At 33.6% G+C, this 12,704-nt stretch overlaps 1 protein-coding gene across 1 annotated transcript; it reads right to left on the bottom strand.

Annotated features, from left to right (window-relative positions):
• Positions 1–9,244: 9,244 nt before the first annotated feature.
• Positions 9,245–10,115, bottom strand: LOC115989752 (protein THYLAKOID ASSEMBLY 8, chloroplastic-like). Its single transcript, XM_031113597.1, has one exon. The coding sequence runs from the start codon at positions 10,012–10,014 to the stop codon at positions 9,307–9,309; it is 708 nt and encodes a 235-aa protein (XP_030969457.1). The 5' UTR covers positions 10,015–10,115; the 3' UTR covers positions 9,245–9,306.
• Positions 10,116–12,704: the final 2,589 nt, after the last annotated feature.

The raw sequence follows: 12,704 nt of genomic DNA, 5'->3' as shown, positions 1-12,704 counted from the left end.
GTAATTCTACCCCCTAAAAAAGGGGTACGATACCTACTAATAGGTAACCTGCTCTATTAGGTTACCTTGTTCTCATATTTGATGGTTTCATTCTCATATTGTGTAATGTTAACTTCACATATGACAGTTCTTTTGTTACATTTGGTGATTTCCTTACTTTTTTCTCGTATTTGACGGTTTCATCCTCACATTGTGCAGTTCCAACATCACATGTAACAGTTCTTTTGTCACATTCGGTGATTTTCTTTTTCTTTTCTTTTTTTTCTTTTCTTTTTTTCTCACATTAAACAGTTCCATCCTCACATTATACAGTTCGAACATCACATGCGACAGTTCTTTTGTCACATTCGATGGTTTCCTTATTTTTTGCTCACATTTGACGGTTCTACATTGTGCAGTTCCAACATTACATGTGACTATTCTTTTGTCATATTTGGTGGTTCCCGTATTTTTTTTTCTCACATTTGATGGTTCCATTATCACATTAGGCAATACCAACATTACATCTGTCTGTACTTTTGTCACATTTAGTGGTACTCTATTTTTTTTTCTCATATTTGACAATTTCATTATCACACTATGCAATACCAACACCACTTCTTACCGTACCTTTGTCACATTCGATGGTACCCTAATTTTTTTTCTCATATTTGATAGTTTCATCGTCACCTTAGGCAGTACCAATATCACATATGACCGTATTTTTGTCACATTCAATGGTTCTCTTTATTTTTTTTTACTCACATTTGACAATTCCATTGTCACATTAAGTCGTACCAACATTATATATAGGCATAGCCAACCCAACCCAACCCCACCGAATTACCTAATAATTGACGAATATATATAACAAAAATACACCTAAGTCTCTAAAATTCAGAAATACCTTAAATATACTAAAATTACTAAAATGCATTCTAACAATTCAAAATTACCAAAATAACCCCGAAACTCTCAAAAATTATTAGGATATCCTTAAAACCTAAAAATTGACCAAATAATCCTAAAATCTAAAAAATGACTGAAATACCCTTTAAACCTAAAAAATAATTGAAATAACCTTAGATACTAAAAAAAATGACCTAAATGACCATGAAACCTAAAAAATAACTGAAATGACCTTGTAACTTAAAAAGTGACAATAATGCCCTTAGAACCTAAAAAATGACTGTAATGCACTTTAAATCTAAAAAAATTACCAAAATGACCTTAAAGCCTTAAAAATTTTGAAATACCCTTGAAACCTATAAAATGACCAAAATACCTCATTAAACTTGAAAATGACCAAAATACGCCCGAAACCCTCAACAATTATTGGAATACCTTAGAACTAAAAAATGATCAAAATACCTTTAGAACCTAAAAAATGACTGAATAACCCTAAATCATAAAATATGATCAAAATAACCCAAAAACCTAAAACAATGGCCAAAAATACCCCTAACACTTCAAAATGACCAAAATACCTTCGAAACGCAAGGACTGCACAAGGACTCATATTTTCACGAACAAATCCCTTTTTAAGTAGTTCTTCTATTTGCCTTTGTAACTCGGCATGCTCTGTAGGGTTCATCCTATAGTGAGGCAAGTTTGATAAGGTCGCTCTAGGCACAAAATCTATGGCGTGTTGTATGTCACGCATGGGTGGCAAATGGTCGGGGAGTTCCTCAAGGAACACATCTTTAAATTCCTAGAGCACTGACTTCACTTCTTCAGGTTGCTCCTCACAGGGCTCCCCATGAAGTTCCCTAGCAACCAAGGCAAACACATTTGATTCTTGGAACGCTACCCTTTCAAATGCCTTTGAACTTATGATGTGCAAACCTTTCGCCTTTGGTACTTCTTTCTTCTTGCTCATGTCGATTGGCTTGGGTTTCAAAGGATTAAGCACAATTTTCTTACCTTCAAACACGAATAAACAAGAATTGTATCGACCATGAAGGGTGACATCCAAATCATAAAGCCAAGGTCTGCCTAAGATAATATGCCCTACATCCATGGGAATCACGTCACACCGTATTTCAGCCTTGTACGTGAGGAATTGAAGTGGGACAACACATCTTTCTTTTATGGCTATGAAGGAGGTATCTACCCAAGACACTTTATATGGGTTAGGGTGTGGGATTAATTTCAAGCTTAGGTGGGAAACAACATTAGAGGACACTGCATTAATACAACTCTTACTACTATAATAACCTTGCAAGTTTTGTCTCCACACTTCGTGTAAGTTTGGAAGATGGCACTCCTTCGCCAATCATCAGTGTCTCTCTATTCTGCCAATGCACACCTTACCACATTCACTCTAGGGACACCAAAGATGTCCTTGAAATCATCAACTTGAGGAGAGATGGATTTAATGCACACGAGGTAGCTAGGATCATCTTCCCATTCTGCTTCAACATTTGGGTAATACACAAGCTCCTCAACATCTTCAACCTTTTCATCATCCTCTTGAATGACAAGAGTTCTAGAGGGACATTTAGCCGCAATATGTCCAATCCTATTGCATTTGAAAGATTGGATGCGAAAGCCTAATCTTGAAGGCTCATTGACCACACCTTTTCCCTTGTCATCTTTTCCTATTGGGGTGCTATTAGGGCTAACCTTAAGAGGGGGCAAGGCAAGTCTAGATTTGCTACCAAAAGGTTGAGGGTTGGTAGAGATACCCAGAGCTCAGAATGTTGCCAAAAGATAAATTTGGATGCTAATTCACAATTCCTAACAAGGTCATATGCTTGGTCTAAGGTAGTGGCTCCTCGAGTGATAATCTCGCCTAGTAGGTTAGCATTTAAACCTTTCTTGAACCTATTGAGCGTGACAACCTCTTCCTCAACTATTCAAATTCACCTCTTAAATTCCTTAAATTTCTCTATATATTTAGCCATAGGAGTAGTGCCTTGCTTTAGGCAATCCCATTCCTTAAGGAGGGAGCTCCTATAAGTTGGAGGAAGATAATTCCTCGAGAGTGCATCCTTCATCTCAACCCAATCAATAATGGGGGGTTGACGTCATCGCCTAAGGGTATCCTCAAGGTCCTCGCAGAAAAGGTCAGCTCTTCCAATTAACTTCATCCTGGCATACCTCACTTTTTTATCCTCGGCCTAATGGTAATAGTCAAAGAAATTCTCCATTTAACGTAACCAATCAGGGAAAACCTATGGGTTTAGGCAACCATTAAAGGTGGGTGCTTCTATTTTTTCCTTAGACATCCTATCATCATAATCCTTGGGGCCATTGTGATTATAGTGATCATATTCAAAGTTTGGAGCCCTATTAAAGTAACCATGATGATTTTGTCTAAGCATGTTATCTCCTTCATGGTTAATAGTCTTTTTTTGAGATGCTTCAACTTGCTCTACCCTCTCCATTAAAGCATGGACGGTTTTTGCTAGGCTTTCCATGGTTTGCTCTAAGGAAGACTTAGGCTCAGAAGTGGATTGATGTTCAAGGTTTGACATGATGCGACCACTACGTAGATGCATGCACCACCATATTTATGAAATGCCGTTGAGATTCCCAAAAATTTGAGTAACCAATTCTCAATGTAAAATCAAGGTCAAGCAAGAGTGCATGTAGAGACTAGAAATGAATCAAAGGAATAAATTGTAGTCAACTAGTGACAGTGTTCACAATATTGAGAGATAGCCTAAATAAAATTCAAATTCCAATAAGCTCCACAATTAATACTGAGAATCAGTACTTCAAAGAAATTGGTTTATGTTTTTTTTTTTTTTGAATTTTAGAATGGGTACTGAAAGAAAGAACAAATAATAAAACAACTAACTTGAGCACAAAATGGGTAGGCCAATGGAGTATGGTGGGATATGCACATAAAAAATATAAAGATAATATTTTTTTAATGAGACAAAATTGAATCCACCAAAAAGAGAGTAAGAATTGTACCATTGTCAGTGGCCAACTTACTGCACTAGATAGTCACAAGCTTGGCTCCTCAAGTGAGTGGGTCTATTTGGACAAAGTGGACCTGTGGATAAGCAACTTAAGGGCCCAATACGTGCAATGGGCTATCACAGCAACAACACTTTCTTTCTTTTCCTTCCTTTTGATTTTTTTTAAATGAAAATTAGCAAAATACAAGATTCAAACATGATAAACTTAAAGGGGACTGACGAGAGTCTTCGGCCAGCGTAGGGGACTGATGCATGGTGGCAGCATAAAGGAGGCATAGACGGTGGTGGTGCAAAGGAAGCATAGACAGTGGCGACGCGAAACATGGAAGACTAGTGGCTGCTTGTCTCGGGTCTCGGCAACGGTAGTGGTTTGTCAATCTCAGCAGCGATGGGTTGAGGTTGACGATGGGTCTCAGCGGTTGGTGGGTTAATGGGTCTTGCATGGGTCACCTTTTTTTTATTTTTTTTTTTTTATGGTTTGTAGTTTGTGGGTTTTGTGATCAAAGGTGAGCACGAATGATGGTCACTGGCTTGGAAGGGGTCGCTAGCTTCTTTGGTGGTTTGGGAATGAAAAACTCATGTGGCCAAAGAGGGTATATACGGACTGTAGGGATTGGTTTGGGCTTGTTCAAGATCTCATGGGGTAAAAACTTGAAAGGTAATGTCATATTTGGTTGGCTTTCTCTTTGATGGTTTTGCTTCTTCAAGTGGTTGTCTACATTTGTGTTGCATGGATCGGAAGTCTACTCTGATACCAAAGTTAACGTAGGACAACCACACTATTTCAATGGAACAATTAAACAACAATAGAACGAAGAATAAACCCTAGGATTCAACACCAAGCAATACTGGAGTCGACACCAATGTAAAAGAAACACACATTTTTATAATTCTTAAAAGCTGTCTTACAATAATAAGAAAAAGTGCTTAAATAGCAAACAATAAGATGTATAAAAAAAAAAACCCTAATTATTAAGGGTCTATTTGGGAATCACTTATTTTTCTGAAACTGAAAATTTTTTGCTGAAAATATTGTAGATAAAGGTAAAAGTTAGTTAAAATAGTATAGTGGGATATACAAATAGTATCAAAAAGTGCAGTGGGGCCTATGAATAATAACAAAAATAAGCTAAATAGTAAAATATTTTTCATTTTTCATTTCAATCTAAACGGAGGCTAAATGCTCGGGCTTGCTTAATCTTTAAGCCCAATTACTAGCAGGTTCTATCCATAAGGCCACAAGTTGGACTGTCTTCTTTTTTCTTTTCCTCCTATACGTGTGTATAATTAGAGGCTTGTACCTTGTGTCTGCACCACTCCTCCAACACAAATTCCATGCAAATAAAGCACCACAACAAAGCTTGCACATCCAAAGCTTCCAGTGGTAGTGCCACGTTGAGCCTAGGGTGTTCCCAAGAACACCCTAAACTGGAAAAAAAAAAAATTATATATATATAATAATTAAAATTTTTTATTTGTTTACCCTTTAAAAAAAAATTAGGAACACCCTCAAATAAAATAAAAAAATTTATTTGTTCTACTTTCAAGCCAAAAAAAAAAAAATTTGTAACAGAGCAAGCCCACCAGGAAAAAAAAGCCCAACATCAATTGGTAAAGTAGACCCAATCTAAAGAAAAAAGAAAGGTAAAGCAAACCCAACAAATTATATTAGCAAACCCATGGATTCTCAAAAAAAAAAAAAAAAAAAAAAAAAAAAAAAAAAAAACAAAAACAAAACCAAAACCCAATATATTGAATTCAGAAACCAATGGACTACGCTTGAAAGAAAGAAAGAAACCTAACCTAAAGTCTAAAGAAAAAACCTAACCCATTAACCCAATATACTGAGTTCCAGAACGCCAGAACCAACGGATAGCCGGATCGGAGAAGGAGATCGCCAGATTGGGCCTCAAACTCGAGCTCTAGAATGGCAGAACACATTGGATCGGAGATTGGATCGATCTTCCTTGCCTCAACGTGCTACCCGAGTACCGACGGCACTGCCACTCAGCCTCAGGCATCCTTGCTCCCTCAACCTCAAGGTATTTCATCTCTATCTTAGTCTCTTTGTGTTTTAGTCTCTCTCTCTCTCTCTTTATCTGAAGAATGAAACTATGAAAGTGAAAACTGAAATGAAATTATGAAATGAGAGAGTACGATTGTATGAGACTCTTATCTCTCTCTCATTTTATCTGATTCTCTATTAGATAATCACTCTGTCACTTTGTATATTGCTTTTAGCCTTTTGCGTAGCTTTATTTACAACTTTATTAATATTTGCCCTGTTTTTGGCATTATCTGGTGTTGGTGCTGTTGTTGGTGTGAGGTGTTGGTGTTGGTGTTGGTGAGATTATTAATTGTCTTTTAGTGTTGGTGTTGGTGTCTTTTGGTGAGATATAATAAATTAGATTTATCTGATTGGCTCTAGTCTTGTGATTGGGGGCCATAGGGCATTGGAGCTTGTCTGTTGAATTGGGCGGTGGATGGGGGCATGAGGCCGGGGTAGTGCAAGTGTGCTGTGTGCTAGTGTTGGTGCAAGTGTGCAACTAATAATTAATAAATATGGTTGTGTGCTGTGTGCTAGTTGATTAGTTCAACTAATGGTCATAAAATATGTAATAAATCACTCTTTTTTAGACTTGGACTTAAGCTGTACGACCTATATATTTTTGTGCTACACAATTTATTGACTTCTCTTTTTTTTTTTTTTTTTTTTTGTTAAGTAATAGTGTGATATTCCAAGTATCAAAAAACGATAGTAATTAGTTGAACTAATTAATTTTGTTTGTTTGGGATATTAATTAACAAATAATTAATTAGGGAAAACAACTAATAAACAATAATTAATAATTTAATTAACCAATACAATATAAAAGACAAACAAATTAAATTATGTTAGGCTAAACAACAATTAATAATTTTATAATTAATGAAACAACAATATAACAAAGGGTCTAAGGGCACTCGTTAACAATCCATTTTAGGAAAGTTTTGACATTACTTTTATAGGAAATGAAAAAAACTATCAAAACATTAATTTTTTTTCTTTTTCTATAAAAATTTTCTTTAATTGGATTCTTAACTAGTGCCCTAAGGGCACTCGTTAGCATTTCGCTTAAAAGAAATAACATAAACAATGAAAGATTCAAATTCTAAACTACTAAATGGATCGGAATCATGATTTTTATATAAATAAATAAATAAATTTCTATTCCATCAAATTCAAAATTTCCAAATTAGAATATGCAAAGTGTTTGCTTGTGAAAAATTGAAAAAGAAAGAGGGAAAGAGGAACCTAATGATAATCTTCGGACGAAACAACCAAAGCATCAAGAGGTGGAGAGTGAGAAGCCATTATAGACCTCAAAGCACTCAGAGTGTCTGCCATTTCTCTGTCTCTTTACTATGTTGTTTGTGATTGTGATTGTGACCAATTTGGAGTTTCGAATTATAGAGAGAGTGTTATTTTAATATTGCGATAGAAGAATAAACTATTGATGAATCTAATCTAGATTCATTGCTTAAAAAATGCAATGCAAATGCTCTTCTCTTCTCTTCTCTGGCTTTGCTATTTTTTTGGAAATTCCTTGTGTTCACTTTTTTTTACTGAATATTAAACTCAGTACATTTCATCCCCAAAAAATAGTCATGTGTTGCCAACCTAATGGGATGCATTGTACCCAATCTAAGTTCTTATTGTAATCTCTTTGGTTTTTGCGTTTAGTATCATAATTTAAAAAACTTAATTGATACAATAACTCACTTAGCACAAAAATTCAAAAACTTATATGAGACATGTGGCACAAAATTGAAAATCTAATTTAGAATTTTCATTTGACTTTCTTTCAGTTTCACCTATTGTTATATATATAGATATAGATTATCATTAATTTCTATCTCTAATCATCGTTATACAAAAACCTCTTCATTTTAATTTCTTATTAATTAGATTCCATGTCTAAGTGCATTGACATTTTTTGGGTACTGTTAAAGCTTTTTTAATTAAGAACTAAAAGAAATTACTAATATATAAAAAAAAATTAAAAAAAACATTATTTAATCCAAATGGATTTCTTCATTTGTATGCAACCCATCTGAATGATTTTTTTGGGGATTTCAATGGTGGTGTTTATATCATTTAGCAAAATTTTAGACATTTTAATATATATTAACTAAGTCATCTATATATTAATTTAAAAATATTTTTTATATATTAACTAAGTCGTCTATATATTATTTTAAAAATATTTTATCATTAAATTTAAAAAAATTATTAATAGTATATTAATACATAGTATGTAATTTTTTTTTTTGTTTTTGTTTATATCAACTTTTCATTAGCAGCTTTTCTATTTAAATAGTTATTTAATGCTTAACTATATATATACATACACACATACTCGAAAGTTTCATTAAAAGGAAAATTTTCAACATTTTCATGTGCCATTATAGGTATAATTTGCACTTATCTTATTAAGATTATAAGATGGGATATGATATAGATAATTGGATAGTACAAGTATGATTTTTCATAATAACTCATGCAAAATCAAATCTGAATTATATAAAATTTCTCCACCCTTATCCAATTCATTTCAATAGTTCTTCGAATAAGTTTTCAATTAGGCTTATGGTTTTTTTTTTTTTGGGTAACATTTGTGAGAGATTCATTTATCAAAAATGGGTTTTTCAAAATTTCTTTTATTGATCAATGCTTTCAAAATATTTAGTTTGCCCTCATTTACTATTGATCTTGCATGTGATGGAAGATCACTATGTATCTATCTATCTATATAACAAACTTTGGTTTTGATAATTGATTTATAATTAGCCTTTTATTAACAAATTTCTAGTACACGACTTTTGTTTGATCAGTTATGTTTATGACCAAAAGCATGATGCTTCAATTAGTGGTAATAGAAAAACCCATATATGACAATCAATTTTGTCTCAAACAAGGGTATATGCGTTTCTAGTTGACTACAATTAGCCTACAACTTATGATAGAACCATTGAAAATAAATTTTTAAAAAAAAATTAAAAACAAAAAACAAGGTTAGTGTTCGCTTCTCGCTTCTGGTAACTGTGTTTTTTTAACATCAAACCAAGACATCAATTGATTTTTGATATAAACGAGAATTAAAACTCCAAGTTATCCACTTATGATAATTATACCTTTTATGATCAAACCAAGACATCAATTAGTGTTTAGAAAACGAGAATTAAACTTCAAATCATTCAACAATAAAAAACTTAACCAATCGAGATAATTGAAACTCACACAAGTTTATATATATAATTTCTTTTCTTTTATTAAAGTAATTAAAAAAAGATTAATATAATTAGTTCCTAATATTATTACAAATTGGAAGCAAAATTGTACATGAAATATTCTCTACACTCTCAATTTCTCCAAATTGCTCCTAGAGAGCCCCTTAACCTCAACAGCCAAACTCTCTTCCCCAAGCCTCCTCAACCCTTTACTCAAAACCTTAACCACATACTCATCCGCCTCAAAAGTGGACCCCCACCCACTCCTCTTCATCATCTCGTAAATCCTGACCGTCGATTCCCTCCTATCAGCACCAATCACCGCCTTGATCAACCTGATGAGCCCCTTGTCGTCACACTGGATCCCACCCCGGCCACAATCTGTCTCCAAGTCACAGATCAGACGGTCGAGATCTTCCACCATCCTGTTCCTGGCGAGAGCGGCGGCCACGTCGGCGTAGAGGGACAAGTCCGGGTTGTGGTATTCAGATCGGACGGCGGAGAAGGCGTGGAGAGCGAGGGCGCAGTGGTCTTGGCGTAGGAGCTCGCGTAGGGTAGCGAGGAGGTCGGATTTGATGAGGCGGGAGAGGAGTGGGGAGTAATCGGGTGTGGTGGAGGAGGAGGACTTGTGAGCTCGCTTGAGGGTTTGGATGGCGTTGATGGCTTCGATGCTTAGGATGCGGCCTTTCATGAGGGGCCCGCGGTTGGAGCGCGGACCGCAGCGTATGGCAACGTAGGTGGTAGTGGTTGTGGGTCTGGGTCTGGTGGTGTAAATTGGGTTAACGGGTTTGAGGAGGAAGGCAAGGCTTTGGTGAAGAGTGGAAGAAGCCATGAGTTGAGTTCACTGGAATGGAGTCTCGGGGAGTGAACACGTCTGGACTTGAGACTGTCTTTGGATGGGATAAGACATAGGTGAGTAAGCCTGGCCAAACGGGCGGGTTGGGTCGGGTCAAATGGTTTTGGATAGAAAAATGTGCTAGAATAAAAATAGGTAATTATAGGGCTAGGATAAAAATAGGTAATTATAGGGGGTTTTGGTCAACTGGGTTGTAGGGCGGGTTGGGTCGGGTCGTATTTTTTTTTGCATGATATTTTAAATACTAAATAAAGAAAAACATGAATTTGTTATTTGGTAAGTCATGCTCTAAATTAGTTATTATGAAATGTATTATTTTGAACTCACTGCTCTTATCAACAAAAATATAAGTTTCACAATATTAACATTTCAAAATATAAAAATAAGATTACAAATGCACAATTAGATGGCTAATTTGACAAAGAATAAAAATATATAAAAAATTTGCAATCTTGAAAAATAATTTCTTAATCTAATATCTTGAAAAATAATCTAATAAATGTATTTTGGTTGACACTATGTTTCAATTTGGGTATATACATCAATTTGATATATTTATATATGATTTTTTTTTTATATATAAATATCATGTCATTGTTAAGTAATATACACTTCAAGAAATATCATCTTTTATTTTGAAAATTATTTTCAAAAGTCGTATATTTTGGCTAGGGAATGTTAAAAAATAGGCCTACATCAATCTAAAGGGTCTGCTTTTGATGATTGTACTCTTTATCATCAGATTAAGGCACCAATCGATTTTTGGAGTAGGCAAGGATTAAACCCCATATCTTTTATTCAACCATCAGAGATTTTACTAGTTAAGCTAACTAGAACCCACATATGTTTTTAAATCTATTGCAACTAATTTATTTTAGCATGTACTTTGTCATTTGATATTTAAAAATGTTTACTTATCGCGTTATTTAAGCAAAAAGAATACCTTAATCATTTATCTTTCAATTTATTTGCATACAACTAGATAAATGTCTCAATTGTTTTTCTTGAGACCATTTTATTTGAAGTGCTAACTATATATAAAATATGGCGTTATCCAAAAAAATGTAAAAAATTTGATTTATTTATTTTTTAAATAATAATCACCGACATTATATTTGTTAATTGAGTTTGAGTTGTACACTGTAAAGCCCACAAAAAACAAGTAAATCAACCATTAGAAAAGGGTTAGGTAATGGGTTAGCATGGTTAGGTTGGGTTAATGCGCAAAAAAATAGGTCAAGTAACAAGTCAATTCATTTTTGTTTCGGGTCAAAAAATTTGCGTTTAAGTCAAGTTAGCAAATCTCAACCTATTTTCCCAGGTATACATAAGAGTGGGTGAGTGTGTGTATATATATATATATATATGTAGGTGCTTAAGAATTCTTTGCCTTTGGCTTGAATTCCTTTGTCCCACATTGGAAAGATCTCTTTCCTCTTCATGCCATATAAGGCATGAACCAATGGTTGAAGAACCAAACTAGTGGTACTCTTTCTAATTGGCTCATCCCTTATAAGCTAGAATGAGGAAAGAGATCTTTCCAATGTGGGACAACAAGAATTCATGCCAAGGCAAGGCAAGGCAATCAAGCCAAAAGCAAAAAATTCTTGAGCACCTACAATATATATATATATATATATGCAAAGATTTTTAAAATATTAGTGAGGGAGTAATTACAGATAACCCACATGAGGTTCAGTTATATAACTTATATTTTTACATTGGCTACCTATAGTTCAAAATTTGGTACTTTACCCATCTAAAGTAAGCTCTATTAGACTTCCGTAACCTACATATGGATTTTCCATTAGGAAAAACATAACATAAAACATATTAAAAAGCTATGGTTTAAAATTTTGCATAAATGGATGAGATGAAATTTTAAATAAATGTTTTGAAATTTCAACAAGAAGATTCAATTAAAGAAAACTTGTATTGGATTCAAAAACTTCATAGTTCATACGAAGCATTAAAAAGTCTAAACAAATAAAACCCAAGTGAGACAATACAGAGAGAAAGTGGATTGCATTCAAATATCATACTATTCCTTACTTATCCATTCTATCTCAAATGTTTTGTATATTGTTTTGGACCTGTTCCGATTTTTTACATTGGAACATAACATTTCAGTACCAACTTATTTTGATGTACCACTAAAGTTTTATATATTACAAAATTTATATACCAAAGTCTACATAACATAATATTATATAATATCAAATTATTAATTTAAAATCAAATAATTTACATTGTTAATATCATCATTATATATAATATAGTATTGGGTAAAATATTATATATTTTGCTCTCTAAACTTTGCTAAAAGTTCGATTTTCATCCTTAAACTTTACAAAACGTTCTAAAATTTAAAGAATCTTATTAAAATCCGTAAAAATCTTATTAAAGTTAAAGAATCTTGTTGAAATTTATATAAATGTATCATAAAAATTTAAAGAACATGCAGATTCTACATTTTTTTTTTTTTTGATAAATGCAGAAACTACTCATTTGTTGTCCTTGTATGAAGAAAATGTATCAAATGAGGTAATATTGTCATTTAATGACTCACACAAGTAACGACTTAAAGGAAAATGTTAAAGTTACAAATTATTTTACAACATTTTTTTATTAATTAGGTAAGTGGAAAAAATGATATTAATTGCGAG

Source organism: Quercus lobata, chromosome 5 (assembly GCF_001633185.2).
Source record: "Quercus lobata isolate SW786 chromosome 5, ValleyOak3.0 Primary Assembly, whole genome shotgun sequence".
NCBI lineage: Eukaryota > Viridiplantae > Streptophyta > Magnoliopsida > Fagales > Fagaceae > Quercus > Quercus lobata.
The sequence above is the reverse complement of the archived record's forward strand: the minus strand, read 5'-3'. Positions and strand labels throughout refer to the sequence as shown.

What these genes read in the sequence shown, in the direction of transcription:
- LOC115989752 (XM_031113597.1), bottom strand. Translation starts at nt 10,014, where the DNA reads ATGGCTTCTTCCACTCTTCACCAAAGCCTTGCCTTCCTCCTCAAACCC.